This window comes from Meleagris gallopavo, chromosome 8 (assembly GCF_905368555.1).
Source record: "Meleagris gallopavo chromosome 8, MGAL_WU_HG_1.1, whole genome shotgun sequence".
Taxonomy (NCBI): Eukaryota; Metazoa; Chordata; class Aves; order Galliformes; family Phasianidae; genus Meleagris; species Meleagris gallopavo.
This window is the reverse complement of record NC_139411.1, coordinates 31996164-32014451: the sequence shown is the minus strand read 5'-3', so window position 1 is coordinate 32014451 and position 18288 is coordinate 31996164. Positions and strand designations below refer to the sequence as shown.

The 18288-nt window shown below is 40.2% G+C and overlaps 1 protein-coding gene across 3 annotated transcripts in view; it reads left to right on the top strand.

The window, feature by feature from the left end:
* The window catches only part of ADAM12 (ADAM metallopeptidase domain 12), a 169155-nt gene that overhangs the window by 92214 nt on the left and 58653 nt on the right, over nt 1-18288 (top strand). For all 3 annotated transcript variants that reach the window (XM_085229126.1, XM_085229125.1, XM_085229127.1), the window contains 3 exons: nt 1721-1799; nt 5602-5678; nt 15612-15789. In XM_085229126.1, coding sequence (XP_085085252.1) covers nt 1721-1799; nt 5602-5678; nt 15612-15789 — 334 coding nt within the window. The remainder of the gene's footprint in view (nt 1-1720; nt 1800-5601; nt 5679-15611; nt 15790-18288) is intronic.

Below are 18288 nucleotides of genomic sequence, written 5' to 3'. Positions count from 1 at the left end.
CTGCGATCCAGAGCAGTTCCTGTACAGCCCACCTAACACTGCGGTGTTGTAACATTCATTACGCATTAATATTCTGATGTTTCCCACAAGCTGAAAAGTTTGAATAGAGAATCTGTGCTTGAATGCTTACTGTGTGTGTTAAGCTTTCCTATCTTCATGCTTTTATGCTGATATTTATTTCTCTCTTCATCATGTTTAATTCACCTTTTTTTCCCTCATACCTTAAGATATGAGCTTTTAAAACAGTTAGTTCTCTAATAAGTTCTAATACAGTTCCTAGCAAAACCAGATCCTGAAGGTCCTGATTTTGACTGAGCTGTTGGATATTAACATAATGCAGATAAGTCGTTAGAAAAATGAAAATTAAATATTCATGTTCTAGTTGTAATGTTTATACATAATACAAGAAATATGCAGCAACACAGTGCATGAGTTTACAAAATACAGATAAATGTGTGCAACCGGGTTTCAACTTTAAAGGGTCTCATTTGTTCGAATAACCATTGCAAAGGAGAAATGCGTATTTGGAATGGAACAGAACTTTTTGGACTACCTTTCAGGCTTTTTTTTCAGACTACTGAAAATCTTTGGCAAAACTCTTGAATCCTTTACAGGTGGTGGTGGCATTTAGAATCATAGAACTATTTGAGTTGAAAGGGACCTTAAAGGCCATCTGGTCCAACACCCTTGCAGCGATCAGGGACTCCTACAGCTCCATCAGGTGCTCGCAGCCCCATCCATCTCTGACCTTGGGTGTCTCTCAGGACACTTAGTTTTGGTTTCTTCTATATTGTGCTTTTGCATTTGAATAGAATGTTTGTCAAAACTGGAGTGTCATGGCCTAAGGCCTCTCCTGAGAGTCAACATGCATACATATTCTTCCTTCTGGCCTTATTAGAAATGCTCTTTAGGTAAAGAGTTGAAAAACAGATCAATAGCAGGACTGTTGCAAAGGCAGAGGCTGCTTTCCCTGTTCCATGTGTTTATTACAAAAAGGATCTTTCCATAGTTGTCACATGTATGCTCCTTTCTGGGTGTTTCTGAAAAACAGTCGCTGCAAGTCAATATTCTTGATAGCATTGTCAAAGGCAGGAGGGGAAGCATGGAGTGAATGAGAACAAAATGTCTCATCACAGATGTGATCTTTCACCATCTCCTGAGACATTATTTCAAGTTGTTAGATTTCCATTCACGAATATCCTTTTCAGATGATGACAATAAATCCAGTGCTCTGACTTCTGTAGCGTTCTTCCCTGAGTGTCAATGGAAGCTTGTTTCATTTACAGAGTGCTAACCTAGTCTTTGGGTTGCAGTAATGAATGATTACTTTATGTAGTGTAGTAATGTAGGAAAACATTTTCTTTTTCCAAAACCTACCAATACTTAACAATACTCCCATCTCTAGATTACAGATTTAAACTGAAATATGGTAAAAATCATATGAATGATGCAATACCAAGATGCGCTGCACACAGACCTCATTTGGAGGAGAAGGCAGCTTGGAAACCTGTATGCTTTCCACAATTAACAAAGGAAGTGCTCGTGCACTGCAGCTTTCAGTACAGAGCTATATTTTCTCCTATTGCACGCATACCCTGGTAGTCACCACATCATTAATGTTCGCCTTTGATTGCTTTCTCCAATGGAACCACTAAAGGACAGAGTCAAGGTGATGTGGCCTTAATGTGACCGGTGTGCTCTGTTGTCTTTTTTTTTCCAGGGGCCTGTTAGCCAGCAGCTTCACAGAAACACATTATTTGAAGGATGGTACTGATGTGGTTCTCGCACGCAATTACACGGTAAGGCTGTGCTGGGTGGCTGGATGATGCTTCATCGTTAAAGCTCAAAGTGCTCTCTGCTGGGATCTGAGCTGCAGGATGAAACAGCAACATGAGTGATCTTTTCTTGTTGTTGCCTTCAGTACCTTTTTGACTGCTGTGATCCTACGCACGAATTTTCAGAGTGTGACTTTAAAGGGAAACTGTGGGGTTTTAACCATGTGATTTTTTTTTTTATTATTATTATTGGTTTTTTTAATTTTATTTTTATTTCCCCCCCTCCCACCTGTAAGATTTACTCAGCTTCTTGGAGATACAGCCATTAAGACTTTGTAATAAGGCAGCCATTGCTGTGGTGTTAAGGAGAAAAGGCCTTGGGTTCTGGAAGGGAGGATGCGCTGTATGATTGCCATCATGCAGAAGCTACCACCAATGGGCTCAAAGGCCAGGTTGGGTTTCTGCACTGGAATCCAGGGCTGGGTTTGGGGGTATGGGGTTGAGGGGGTGAGTTGTTTGTGTTTGTTTCTTAATCCAGATCACGCAGCTGTTGTGGATATACTTATATCTGTGTGTGTGTGTGTGTGTATATGGCTAATCTGCTCCTGGTTAAAGTCAGCACAAAATGCTTTTTATCATGGATAATTTAAACTGCTTTTTTTTAATAAATACAAGGCGCTTTAAGACAGTGAAGTTTTTGTCCTCTAAGCAATATCAACGCCTTGATTAGAAACAATGCAGCAAGTGATTTTAATTACGAAGTTTATCTTTTATCTGCCTGAGTAATCCCAACTCCTGTGAAGTATTTTTTATGTGACGTTATTTATTTGTTGACATTGCTGGAAGAAGCACTGTGCTTTCTGTTCCCATCCATAATGGGCTTTGCTGGTGTCAGTGAAAGGCGTTATTTCTGTGCGTTACATTTTACTTCTGAAGAAGCATCTTCCTACTGCCCCAGACCTCCCAAGTAAAGCAATCACTGTGAAAGCTTTCCGTGCTTTCCTGTTTGCTGGATGCTCGTATCATCTTCCAGATCTGCTCAGCAGAAAAATCATTTGTGTTAGGAAGAGAAAAGCTGCAGACTCTAAGGAAGTAAAAAGCACACAGCACATGATCGGAGTAGCAAACATTAACATGAACATGAGCGTAGCTAATGATAGCTAGGCTTTCTCTTCCAAAAAACAAACAAACAAATCAACCTAAAAACCTTATGTTTTGGAAATGGCAGTAAGTAATGAATAACACTAGTGTTTCTTTTTGCTGCCAAAAGATGGTTTTTTTTGTTTTGTTTTGTTTTCCAAGAGGAATAGAGAATTCATTTTCCATTCAATACTGCAATATGGTTTAAAAAAGATAAGCCTCAGATTTTATTGTTGTGGGTAGATGCAGTATATGCATACACATACTGATATATATGTGTGTATATATATATCAATATAGTCTGCCCAAGGAGGTTGTGGATGCCCCATCCCTGGAGACATTCAAGGCCAGGCTGGATGTGGCACTGGTCTGGTGGTTGGTGACCCTGCACATAGCAGGGGGTTGGAACCAGATGATCATTGTGGTCCTTTTCAACCCAGGCCATTCTGTGATTCTATGATAATCTGTAGTTGAAACCAAATATGATTTCCTAATGGAAGTTGCTTAGTCAGATTGTGCTGGAAGGCTAAACCAAGACAGCCTGGGGATTTCTCTAGCACACGTACTAGAGCCCAGCTTGTTCTGCTGCATAGCACTTGGGGAAAAAACTGGTCACTATGAAGTGATGTTAAGCAAAGATAGAATACTGATTCAAGTGTAACAAATCAGCTGTGGTTATTATTTGTTTTTAGAGAGTCATCCATTTCATATACTAGGGTACAGGAATAAAGGGCTTTTGGCAGGAGTGGAGAAAAAACCAACCTCTTGCACTTTGGCGGAGTTACTGAACTAGAAATCAATTTTCTACCAGTCCAATTGCAGGACATGCTCTGGTAAGTTTACATTTTCAGTATGGAACTTAAAGGAACTTTGAGCTCTTGGAGAAGCTGTGAAATGGGCCACAACAAGAAACTCAAATTCAATAAAATAGCAGGTTGTGTGCAGAGAGGTAAAAAATCAGGAATTTTGCCCTAATTCACTCTTTGATAAAGACAACTATCTGCACTGCAGCCATAGTCTGCATGGGTCGAGATATCAGCTCAGCCTTCCTATTTTGCTGAGTGCTTTGCTTGATGGCAGTGGCTGGTTTCCTAAGAGCTCTGCCTCAGGCTTGGTTTAAGTGACACGAGTAAAGAGACTTTGTGTTTGGTTTTACACACGTCAGGGATACTGCACGAGTCAGTATTTGTCTGGAGGCTCCTATTTCCTCACTCTTATCAGCTAGATGAGTCTAATATTGAAATAGTGATATAAATTACTCATGCTGAAAGTCTTGATGTCCACAGCAATTGTTACTGAAGCAATCGTGCCCCAAAAATTCAGTCTATGACTTCCTCCTTTTTATTGTGGCTTTATCCTTGCTAACAAGCTACCAGCTCTTTATGAGTACCGATGATAAAAAAATATTGGAGAGTAAAATACCATTATTCTGCTACTGTCATTTTGATCACGGATAAAAGCTATCCTGACTTTCTAAATACAAGCCTCATGATGTTGTGCTGTGTTCTGTTGCTCATGTTGGAAACACAAATGCTCTAAACAAATATTTTTCACGGTATATCCCTATTTGCAGAAAAAACTTTGTCTGAATCGTTCCCTTTTGCCCAATGTTTTCTATAACAGCGCTTTCTATAACAAAATCAAGATGTTCTTTAGAAGTCTATGTGAAGCTTTGTAAGTAAAAGCCATGCCCCAATGCTGAAAAGGTTAATTGATGCAGCCAGATAGATGTGGATGAACCAAGCAATAAAAGGCACAGTGAGATGACTGTCAAGTTGGAGCATGAGTGGTAACTTTCCCTTGCACTAATAAGGAAGAAACCTTTTACAACGGTATTTTCAGTTTCCAAGTGGCATTCAAAGGAGCCATGAGAAAAGAAATGCTGGACGTGACACAACTGTTGCTTTCCAGTCAGTCACATAATTGGCAGTGTAATATAACCTTTAGTCAACAATAAAATTAACCTTGATTCCAGACAGATACGTCTATGCTGAGAAAGTATCTCTGCTGTGGGTGCTCTTTGCAAGCAGTGAATTATTAAGGAAATACAATAACCTAGCTGCAAAATGAAATTGGATTGTTGCCTCTCAAAATAGAAGACCTCTTAGTCGTGGTTGCTCTTAATAATGTGCAGCCAGTCAGTTGGGTAATTCAATAAAAGGTTTCCTTTCCAAACTCCTTCCCTTCCCCTTCGCTTACTGTTTTTTTTGTTGTTGTTCCCAAACTCTGTTTGGGATTCTTTTTTATACCTGCCTTTGTACATAAGTATCTCCTGTAGTCATACAAATGGACGTAGAAGATCTTGAAGACAACTATGTGGGTTTAAAGCAAGTAGGAAAGTATGTCAGTAACTTTGTAAGGTATTCTGTACTATAGCTTTATATTAAATATCAGAAGAAAAGATTATCGAGTCATGCAAATTTAAACTCTGCTGGTCTTCTTTAAAAACAAAAATAACCCCAGTCCTCTATCATCTAAATACAGTCAAGGTTTCAACTGAGGAACACCTTGGAGCGTTAAGTCAATGCTGTGAATATTTAGTGGAGAAGGAAAGGTCTGTCAGTGGGCTTCTGAATGCTGTAGTCTGAAACTGAAAATAGCTTTGATACAAAGGAGGTGGGAAACTCTGAGAATATAAGATTTTTTTTTAAGAGTGCTGAAATATTTTCTCTTTTCTTGCAATCAGGGTCACTGCTATTACCATGGAAATGTACAAGGGTACCCCAGTTCGTCAGTCAGTCTCAGTACCTGCTCTGGACTCAGGTGAGCCAATGTTTTAGTAACGCTTCAGCTCTTTAATAAGTCATCTTTCTACTCACTAAGTTCTGGTTTACCAATACCTGCTTTTCAAATGGTTCTATGATTTGGGTAAACTCATTTACCTTGTCACTCCGAAGAAAAATGAAATACAAAATGCAATGCTGGGGATGTCCATGGAGGGTCTTGCAGCAGTGAAGTGCTTGGCGTGTTCTGTGACTGGCAGTGCCCCAGGGCCCTCCAGCCCTGCTGGTGAGAGCTATTTCACCGGCAATGCAGGACTGCTTTGCGACTGGTGCATTGGGCAGCAGTTTAGTTGCTAGGAGAGTTTGTAGAAGTGGCTGTGGAACTCAATAAACCTTGATGATGGCAGGTATGATGCTCACTGTTCAGATTGTAGCTACTCGCTAACAAAAAAGTAGCAGATCGGTCTTGCTGAAAAGAAAATCTCTTCTGATTTGGAGAAAGGAACAAGCTGACAACATTTTAAATACACAAATGAACACAGTTCAGGAAACAATTATCTTCCTTACTTGGACAATCAGAGGCTGGTATTTACTTACAGAGCTGTTCCAAATCACTGTAATTAACTGTAAATTGGCTCTAGTGTTCTCCCTGGAAAACCTAGTTTTCCTGTCAGGTTTCCAGCTGTCTCAACCTTTTTCTGGGTTTGTTTCATTTATCTACAAACAGCAGGAGTAGCTGGAATCTTTCTTTTCCCTTTGCATTTTGTGCAACAGTAGTATTAGCACAGCTATTATACTGGAACTCTGGAACGGAGAGGATCAGAGCACAGTTTGCCACCAGGACAGCTCTCCCTGTTGTTCTGTGCAGTGTGTTGGCTTCCCGTGGCTCATTCCCACATAGGGATTTTTCAGGGTGCTTCAGTATATATCTGGCATCTTCCACAGGTTTGCTTTAACAAAGCCTTTGTGTGAACCATGATAGCTTATGTTCAGCAGTTGTTCTCGTGGTCTGCAAAAATACAGCACAGAGTTCTCTGTGCGTGAGGCACTGCATCACTAAGTGGATTGGGTTGCTGCAAGGTCCACAGGGAACATGTGTATTCTGCAGGAAAGGGTCTGCACTGTTGTCTTGTTCTAGAGCTGTCTAGGAAAAAAAAGCCTATTCAGGATAAAGGAGATTTCCCCATACTAAATGCATTTTATTTCTTCTCTAATTTGCTCATCCTCTTAAAAATGTTGAGCATGCTGAATGCTTTCCCAGTTTTAGGTAGTCAGAAATGGCAAGATGCTAGCAGTGACATTTTTCTCTCATCTGGCACTACTGCAGATTAACCCTCAAAGTGCAAGTCTTTATTAGGCTCAATTCCCCATGGGAAATGGGCAGCAGCTTTTTTTTCAGGCAAAAGTTTTGCTCTAGCAGAACCGTGGCTGTATCTTGCCATGTATGCCCATGTAACTGCTGCATTCACTGCTGAGGTTGTTGAAGACAGTGTCCATGAGTGACGACAGCATGTGATAAGGGCGCCTGTGGAGTTATTCCACAGAACTCGTTTTGCAGCCCGTAGCCAACAGTATTAACTTCTAGTCATCATCTATGCTTGATTTCAGCCAGGGGCATCTCGTTGTAAGGCTTCATAATGCACTGCCAGCTTCTTGAAACATCCAGGCCCTCATTAAAACTGGTTGGAAACAAAGAGCCCAAGTGGTCGCGCTGAGGCTCCGGGAGCACCGAGCATCTTTCAGAACCAGGCCTGCAGGTTATAATATACCTCCCTCACCAAAACATTGCAGTAGCGCTGTGTCCCTCAAGAACGTGGGTGGATAGTTTTACTGCGTGTGATCCAGTCTAAAATAACATCAGGGGAAATAGAAGAGTTGAGAACTGCTCCGTTGCTCAGGCCACGTGAGGGCCATCCCTGGGGCAGCCCTTCCACCGGCAGCGGCGTTGGCAGGAAATGCTGCTCTACTCCGAGAGGCTGTTTCTGGCTTTGTGACAGCTCCTGGCTGAATTGGACGTATCTCTCTGTCTCGTTCTCTCCATCTGTGAAATTCATTTAATGATTCTTACCTACCTCACACGGCTGTGGCCGGAGTGCCTGAAACGCATCTAGTGAAAGGAAGCGTGAGCCGTTGGCTCACCGACGTCTCCACGCACCCAAATCCCTCCACACCCACTGGACAGACACCTTGGGCAGTGTTCCAGGCATGGAGGAGTAGGAGCAGTGTCTTTTTCCTCCAAGTTCATTAAAAGACGTGAAGCTAATCATAAAGGAGAGATTTCAGATAGATTATAGCATGAAACCAGAGTGTTTTGTGGTAGTCAGAGAAGCAAAACAGGATCACAGGAGTTAACAAGGCAGAAATAGGGAATAGAACGAAACCCTTTGTTACCAGTTTTATAAATCTGTAGTGCACCTACTTCTTGAATTCTGCATGCAGTTCTTGTTCCTACCTCCCTACCCCCATGTCAGAAAAGGAAGGATTATATCCAGAAGATATATAGAGAGGGGCAAAAATGATGATTAAAGGTATGGAACAGCTTTTATTCAAAAGACAGACCAGGATTTGTCAGTTTTGAAAGGAGATGACGGAGAAAAGGGGTATGATGAAGTTAGGCTGAATGTCATGCTGGAGAGGGGACAATTACTGAATATTCTCTGAAACCTTAAAATTAGAAGTCATCAAACGAAATCTTAGAGTAAAGGAAAGCACTTTTTTATTCACCACATCGTGAATCTTTGAAACTCATGATCACAGGTGGCATCAAGTGGCAAAAGTGTCAGATTCAAAGCATGATGAGACAACGCAGGGAGGGGAGCAGAGGGAGCCTCTCCAAGCCTGTCAAACCCTGAGACATCCCATACAGTTACGCTGCCAGAGCTGGGACAACAGTCAAGTTCTTTTTATGCTCTTCTATCTTACCCCTAAGCATCTGCTGTTGGCCAGAGCCTGGGTCAGAGTGCCGGTCTGGAGGAACCTTGCTTTAGATCTAATATGACCACTAAGTGCTGATGGGTATGGCTGCACATTTGAGAAGCATTGTTAGCTTATAAATATGCTGTGATTAATCTGCCAGTCGTCAGATACAGAAAGAATGAAGTGTGAAATCTGCAGGCTAAGACACGTTTGACTAGTTTGCATTTTTCAGGGAGGTAGAGGAGAGTGATATAAAGATAACTGAGAGGCAGACAAGGTTCTTATATCACAGACACTTCTATACTGCAGCTATGTTACATCCTCTCAGACATAACATTTTACATAAGATTACCATGGGGTAAATAGTTGAATTGACACCGACAGCAGCCCAAAATGCAGATTAGAGGAGAGTGTGGCTATGCTGCAACCTGTGTCCTGCTGGGTCCTCCAGAGGAGGAGCTGAGTGCTGGAAAGGAGATGTGTGTGCTGAATGGGAACAATGGGCAATCAGGATTTCCAGTGCCTCTGTCTCGATGAGGAAGCCAATTAGATTGTCAGAGCTTCTGGGCAGGTGAACATCTGACCAAACACAGTCGTTTCCTTCCTCTCCTGTGGAAATATCCTTCTGTTTATCTAGCTCAGAGGCTCCTCAAGGTTTTAGCAAATAATTTTGGCCTGCAGCCACCACACAACTCTTCTCTGATAAAACTGTATACATTTGAGTGATTTCTTCTTATTTTTTTCCCCTGTTACTTTCTCTGCAAGTGCAGAGGCTGGTATATACACAAAAATGCAGCCTGAAGGTGAGCACAGCTTCTATGGTCTGCACTGAAGTGCAGGAGGTGGCAGGGAGACCTGCAGGATCTGGAGCATCTGCTGTGACCTCAATGATGGGAGGCTTTCACAAATGCCTTAGTACTTCAGGGATGCAAATCTCATGGGAAGCCTTTCTGTTCTAAAACACTAAGATACTCTTGAAAATCCTGAGGATCTCCCGAATTGCCAGGTAATAAGCTCATTCATGCGTCAGATGAGCTGGCCAACCTCACTGCATCCCCCACACTGTTAGCTGAAGGGGACACAGTTGTGTGCCTGTTGTCCCTGGGACATGTTAATGTCCCCAGGCATCACTGGCACAACCATAAGAGATGATCCCTACCAATAGGCTGAGCCTAATCCTTCTCCCTCCTGTCACGTCTAAAAGCATCTATTAAAAATGAAATGTAATACATTGTGTGACTCGAAGAAATATTTTACAAACCTTAATGTGATGTGCAGCTTTCAATCACGCTTTCTTTTTTTGCTATACCATTTGCTGCACAGTACTCTTGAATGTGTTCATTAAATAGGCACCGATGCCAACTTCTCTTTACTCCTTCACCTTTCTCCGCTTTCACTGGTCAGCCTGGTCACACTCCCCATTAAGCACACGAGTGACGCTTCTGATAACACAATTACTGTTTCTCGCCACCCAAATGTTGGACGTGGAATTGCATTATCACTTTTGATTCAAGTATCTCCTTGCTTAAATTCCAGGCATCAGAGTTGCAGACAAATATACATTCACTCTGGGCATGTTTATCTTGTGTGGAGGAAGCATTAAGTGCATGCTACAGTATTCTCTGGGTATGACTACATTTTTGACACTGTGCTCTAGAATATATTTTCAGGTTAATGAAAGGCATTGGCTGGAATAAAACATGTATTTGACTAACAGCGTGTCTGAGCAGGGGAACCTCTGCTACTGCTGCAGTATGTAAAGCAGTAATTCTACTGCTGTGACCTCCCTTTGAAATGCTGGCCTTTGTTGATGTGGGTCAGGCCTGCTATTTTAATAGAATTCTGATGTGCGGTATAACAGTATTACTGGAGTCTCATGTGATGCCTTTCCTCAGCGGATCATTACTGTGTGTGGTTACTAAAATTTACCCTGTTTGCAGCTGGGTTGCTGCACAGAAAGAAGTGAATTGCCTGGCCAAGGCTGCCTGCAGAGCGCTGGTGGATACAGAAGTATTTGTCTTCTGTCTCTGGAGTCCAGCTCCCATTCTCTGTATATCCCAGTCTTTTAAAGCTAAAAAATGGCCAAGCCTTTTGGATTATATCTAAAGACTACTTAACCCATTAGAAGAGCAGTCTACTTCATTCGGTTATCCCAATTGTGCTCATCTGCAACTAATTACAGCAGACTAAAAGTGAAAGCTTTTATTCACTACTGCGTTTTTCTTCCCCCTTTTGTTTGTTTGCCTGCTTATGTGCCTGGGAACTCATTAGACGAAGTCCTGGGAATGTAGGATTTACAGGAAAAACAAATAAAAATGCCCCATCCCTTCACAGATGGCTTTCTGGTATCACACATGTTGAGGAATGCAGCAGTTACTCTTTGCCACACTTCCATCTCAGGTATCAGCATGGTATTCCAGGGCAAGAAGGCTCCGCTTCTGTTATCTGTGTGGCTAAAACTCATTGAACTCTGGCACAGCAGTGGGATCTGACCCTTTACTTTTGAAGCTGCAGTATTAATTATGAAGTAAAGGACCTGTAGGTTTTTGAATGGCTCATGAATTCTGCATAGTCTATCACTGTGGACAGAGGAAGACTCAATGTCAGTGTGTGGTGTGGAGCACGACAGCCCTCCAGTCTAATTAATTTCTTACAGGCTGAAAACATCTACATTCCAGTGGTAATAGGGCTTTTTATTATTGTTTAGCAATGAGTATAACTCTGAGCTTCATTAAAACCAAATGTTTAATTGCATTCATGGATATCAGATTTATTGATTTACTTAACTTTCTCCTAACACTGCAGCAGAATAATCTATCACGGTTTCATGTAATGCTGTCCTAGCCAAGTTTTACTTCAGCATCACAATTTCTCAGACAAGTATGTATTGATGGTTTATGTTGGCTGGGCCTTTGCTTCTGCTGACAAGTTGGAAAAGAAAAATCCCATTTATATTTTGAGATTTCCTAAAGCCTGTTGATTTATGAAATACGACTGGCCTTGCATTAGGTTTTGTTTTGTTGGTTTTTTTTTTCCTGCTTTTTAAGAGGGGAAAAAATATCCCATTTGCTTTTATTGCTGAGTTAAGTAGAGGATTTATTCCATCAAATTACATTTCCCTAAACGAGATATTCTTTGCAAGGTAAGCAGCACTTAATAACAAATTAGTTATTGAATTAGTTACTAATGTTTTAATTTCTTTTGCCTTGAGACAGAATGAGAGCTCCCATCATAACCCATCCCCATCTTTGTCGTATAATGGCATGCATTGGGCAGGTACCAATGAGTAGTTCACAATTTGAGCTGATTTGCAGCAGTGAGGATGTGGTTGGTTTGTTGCTGAGCCCCAGACATGAGCAGAGCTCAAACCCTGCTCAGAGGCAGAGTGAAATACCAGCTTGGGCTCAAGATTGCACTGAATCTGCTTCCAGTTGGCTTGAAGCCCATGAACTGATGTCTGGACACGCTGCACAATGTAGATTTTATTTTTTCCCCTCTCTGCTACTGGTGATGGAGAGCCTGATTGTTTTAGATGAGAACTGAATTGACTCATCTTTCCTGCTCAACTGTTTTTGTAGAGTTTTGAGTATCACTGTCGTGTGAGATTGAAGCAAACACATGTACCGTGGGTTAGATAACTGGAGGCAAAAAAAATTATGTTTTATACTGCATTTTTCCCCAATATTTATCAGTCTGGAAATTTGGGTAATCTTTTGTTGAGGTAGCAGTAGAAATCTCATAGATTTCTGTAGGAATTGGTCTTTTGTCTGCTCACAGCTGCTTCTCAAGCATACATGGAGTTGCTGGAATGCCTTTGGGGTTCCTCATGTTGTTTTTGACCAAGATTTTCTATTTGAATATACTGCGTTTCCATTTTTTGAGAAGCATTGTGTTATTTAACGTTAATGTCTCCTGAGAAGAAGTTGTCCCACCTTGGTCACTGGGGAGCATGAGCTGACTCGGGAGCATAGGAGAACCACCAAAACAGAGGCTTCTTTGAAACAGAAAAATATAAGGGAAAAAGTAATTACAGATTAATTCAATTGGCATCTTATTCTCAGTACTGAAAGACTGGTAAGTATCATTTATCGGATCTTGCCACACTAAAAAAGAAATAAACCAACTTTTTTTTGACTAGTTACAGTTGTAAGTGCTTGGCAATAATCAAGGGGGAAAATGTGATTAGAAGAAAAGAAAATTAGCAAAAAACAGAGCTGGCCAAGAGAATTAATATTTGATATTTGTTATCATATTACAGATGGTCACAAGCTGGGTGCAGGTGTCCTGCAGGCAGTACTCGAAAGAAAAACATGCATTAAATTAAAGTTATTCTTTGCTTTATGCCAAAACTGCAGGTTTCTTTTTATTTTTTTTTATTATTATTATTATTATTATTATTATTATTTTTACCATGGGATTGCTTCATATGCAAAGAGTGGCACCGTTCTTAAAGGAATGGGAGTTTTGGTGGCAAGTTGAATAGGCTGTCCTAGCACTTATTTGCTCAGGTGAAAACAAAATCAATTAATCATACTAGTATCTGTTCATGTGTCTGTGTGCCCTCCAATGAGAGAAAACAGGAGGTTATGAGTCACTTTAGACAGTACCTGGGTTTACAAAGGATGTGTTGGAAACCCAGCAATCGTTGGGGGGGAGGGGAGAAAATAAAGGGGTGAGTAAGCTTTATCCAGAAAAAGGATGCTATTAAGTCTCTCCATCTTCAGTCTAAATAATTAAAGAAAATTACACGCATGTGTGTATATATTTTTTTATTGTTATTATTTTTAAAGTTAAGGTTCTAGAAGAATGAAATTTAACATTAAAAATAAAACCTTCATGGTTTCATGCTGTTTGGGAGTTGTTAGTAAAGGGAGATGGTCAGGCTGGCCCATTTCAAACAGTGACTAATGGACTTCTGCCTCAACTGTTGGTTCCAGAAGCTTCCAGAATTGAATGATTTATTGCACAAGGGAAAACCAACAACCCTTACTTGATTATGCTGATTACGGAGTTGCTGATTATTGGAGTAAAGACAATACGCTGTCCTAGTTTCCTAAATTCTTCAAGGAATATGGCAGATCTTAAAACAATTTCTTAGAACTGCAGATTGCAAGGATACTGAATCACAGTGCAACCTGCCTGGAGGTCCCTATATGTCATTCATGCTATCGTGTATCCTAGCTATTGCTACAAGGGTTGCTGTAATAAATCAGTCCTGCTTTTCCAGTTCTCATCCATCACACACAGCATGCTCGTGTGATGGGCAAATCATGCATCTTACCTGATTTACCAAGGGTACTAAGGAAGCTGCAGATGGATTACCAGAGCCTGACTCCTGGGTCAAATCAGTACAGTACTCTCCTTTTGTTGGAGATGATACTGTGAATGCTTTTGCACAGCGTTTTTAATATCGTGGATTACCAGTCTTGTTTTACCTTGGATATCTAGATATTACACTTCCCATGAAATGGTTATTTGTTGGTTTGGGTGAACCAACACTAAGGGTGTTTGGTAACAAATGGACTGTCTGCTTGAAACCAAAGTTTCAGATAATTGTAAGTTTCTTCATTGTATCTTTCTAAGATTAGAATAGCTAGGACAGCTTTTTCTAAATAATTTCGTTTTTTATTTTTTATATCAGTCTTTACAATACCATTAACCTGCTTCTGGCTCCTTTCACCACTTTTTTCCTTTTTTAAACCTTCTGTAGAACTGTATGGAGACATGTACTGGTCTTAAAATACTTGCAGCATCTCACCTTTGTTGCAGCACAGACAGAAGAGCAGGCACTTCCTATAGAGGAAAAAGAGAAACTAATATAACCAGCTTTAATCTAAAAATAATAGTGGTTTAATAGCACATAGAGAAAGTGTAGAGCAATGTAGAGGAGGAATTGGGGAAGAACACTTTAGCCAATCAAAATTTTCAGAGGGATTTTGGGTAGATGTTGATATTCCTGCTGAAACTGCCAGCGTTAAGGGATTTATGCATTCATAATTTAAAGATATGGAAACAGCATGTTCAGTGTAGTGTCTAAATGATGAGTACTTGCTCTACCACATAAGCAAATGTTTATCAATATTTAACAAACAAAAAAAAGTAAAAACAAGTAAACACAAATAAAAACAAACAAAAAAAAGGGATTTTAAAGGATGCCTTTCTTTGGTAAAATAATTGCCCAAGGAAACTCAATATTCAGTTTGATGCAGGAACTAAGACCATCTTGAGTTGACAATATGTGCTCAGGACAAGTTAGACAATTCTAAGTCAGACTTTGAATACTAAATGCTTTCCTCTTGCAGACAGAACTCAAGTAGAGATGACTGTAAACCTAACCTATGCCTTCTTATGGTATTATGCCATCCTGATGGCCTCTTTGCACACTGCAGCTGACAGTAATGTGATAGGAGTGAATTTCTCAGTAGAAGACCTTTGGGTTCCTCAGACAACAGATGGTATTGTGGCAAAAATTAAATTTTGGGGAAGGTATTTTAAACAGGAATCCTTTAATTAATATTTCTGAACTTCATTTTGCTGCCCCACAGTGCAGTATTTAATAACCCATTTTCATACTCTAGTACCTCTTTCATCTGGCAGGTTTGATGCTTACATCAGCGTTTGGTTTAAAAGGTATCTGTAGATCATAATAAGTTCTTTTGCTCTCTACCTTCTCTTATAAAAACATTTCACCACACTTTGTTCATTCCTGTTTGCAGCGGGTCCTCAGAAGCACTCGCATCATTACTCTAGTCAGCAATGGCAATGCATCACTGGGAGAATGGAAAACACATAAAACACAAATGTAATTTTGTTCTACAGCACAACACTTCAGAAAAGGAAAATTTTCTTTGAGCCATAGCTTTTTGTAAGGTGTAGCGTGCTGTAATGACAAATATACAGCTTTGATGTTTCCTGCTTCACTCGACCATGATATTGTAAATCAGCATTTTGCTTTTTCATATTCCTATGTTATTAAAGCTTGTTGTAACCTTGTTAAAGACAAACATAGGTTTGTTCTTGAAAGCAGCGCATCTTACTCTGCTGTCTACTGTAACAGGGGAATTATTGTGTTTGCAAACAAAAGCTACATTCTGGAGCCATTAGAAGGTGCTGTAAGCGAACACAAGATCTACCCAGCAGAGAACTTGGAAATAATTCCAGGATCCTGTGGCCACCAGCTGGACATCTCTGCCATGAGGGCCACTGACACGTCGCACCGCTCTCAAGCCAGCAGGGTAGGTGCACACTGTGGTTTTGTGTTTCTGGTTTGCTAAGTACCTTCCTGGTAGCATCTCCATAACACTGTCTGCCATAACTCTTTTCCAGACTCATTTCCTATATCCCTATTGAGTAGACTGCTAAACCACACAGCTTCTGTTGATGGCACGTGCTTAAGAACGTGCCTAAAGCTGAGCACATGCTTACAAGATTTGCTTAAGCTTCGTTACTTCTTCTCGCTCCCTTATTGCTTTTTCTCATTCTTTTTGGTAACGAGATAGCACAAGAAAAGTTTCATACTACCATGGTAATATATTTTGGTTCGTGTATGATTATAGCAACGATTTAGGACCCCATAAGAACACTGAGCAATGTCTGGAAAAGTTCTTGGCCAGCCGAGGTGGAAAAGAACACGAGAGCTGTGATGCTTTGAGAATAGTGTTTTAAAACCTAAATGAACCTATACATTCTTACAGGAAAGTATCCTGTGCAGACAAAACAAATTCTCACAGTATTACCTTACAGATGTATTATAGTAATTGTTTTTATGTAAGGAGTGCACTTAATGTGAAATGCATCTCGCTAATGGAAACAGTAGAAAATGAACTGAAAACCATGAAGAAGAAATGTTGTAACAAATTAATGTGCATATTGGATGTGGATTGTAGGAAAGACTGTTTTAGATGTCCAGAAATCATACAGTGATACAATTCTGACCTCATAATTCATTAAGTGTCACATTCTGTGTTTCATAGTTACAGGTGCTACTAAGCCCATGTATCAAGTTAATTGTGAAGGAAAGCAACCTAAATGGCATTACCAGATTTTAGTTATGTAGTGGAATTAAATTATTTTGTATTTTAGGAATATCAAGCATTATCTGTCCAAATTTCCTTTTGTTAAAAAAAATATATATACATTGGGTTAGCTGTTACAGATGCAACTTTATGGGCTAAGCATTTTTCTGGAAAGGTGTGAAGTCTGTAGGTTGAAAGTGTTGACAATAATTGTCATAAGCCTTGTTTATGATTTCTGCTTAAATAGTCCATATTAATGCTCATTAATATCAATATATCTGTGACATGAGCCCTTTCTGGGAGACCCAAGATGGCAGAACAAAGCCATGGCCTTCCAGCCTGCCTTTCTATAAGTGCAACTCTACCAAAATGGGCTTCCTTACAGTGAAGTGAAATGAAGTTTCAAAGATAGGTTCCTATATTAAGCTTGAGTGTCTCACACCTTAGAAACTGTATTTTCAAATTATTTCATGTGTGTGGAAATGTACTTTTTGCATCTTTAAGGTTTCCCCAAAACGTTTGGGACATGCAAGTGAAGTTTGCAGAGGCAATCAGTGTAACGCCAGGCAACTGAAATGAAAAGCATCCATATAACTATCTGGTACATTCAAAACAATTTCACCATTACCCTCGTGGTTCTCACATTCTGCTGATGGCTTCAACTATGTGTTAGAATTCACCTTACATATCTGAAAGATATTGTTGCAATGGTTCAGTGGGCGTAAATATGAAACCTGTCACCAGCCACATCACAGAGTTGGGTAAAATGCTTGTAATGAGTATGCTGGATACGCTTTTAATGTATGAATTCTGGAAGTTGTCAAATGTAATATGTGGACTGAATTTTCACATTTTGGTGTTGTCATCAACTAAGCAGACTGTCAGGATACACTGAATAATGATGAATTGCAAATTATTGAGACACAAGGCTGCTCCACATTATACTGGGTCACGGAAGTAAGCACAAATCCAGCGTCAGGTTTAGGGCATAATAAAAATTTCAGGTTTCTTGACAGGCTTGAGGTAGTTTTTAGTTTATTTCACTGACCTTTCACCCATCTGCATATACTAAATGTTTATTGAGCAGAGCTGAAACGTTAGATCAATGTAGCACAAATTTAGACCAGCCTTTGGGTTAGATTTACATACGAATAAATGATGGAGAAAACAATAGACTCAGCTTCCCAGGTCCAAATGTGAGGTTTGATAGATCAAGTCAGATGGCACAGCAGGTGTGGGCAGACATTTTTCTCCATTAGGGTTGTGTATATATAAATTTTGAGTCATTTCATAATGCAGGGGGCCCTCAAACTGCAGCAGGGAGTGTGCCAACCAGATAAGCTCCATCGGTATGGGATCCTACAGAAAGCAATTCCTGCATGTAATATAGTCACTATATTATGGCTTTTCTCTGTAGCCACGCAAAATAACCATTTCAGTGGTCCTAGTGGATCACAGATCAGCTGATTTGGGGAATTAGATCATAGAGAGAGTAAGGCTGTAACACTGCGTTGTGAATCCAAGCTAAGCCAGTTCCCAGGCAGGGAAGCACTGAAAATATATGGTGCTATAGGACAGCAGTTTTGCAGTAAGATCAGGTATTAAAGAAGTAGGGGAGCAGGACAGTAATCAGCTGAAAAAAGTATCTTATCTCCCCTTGTGTATTTCTGTCATGGCTGTATTATTGACTCTTCATTTTAATTCTGAGTGATTAAATCA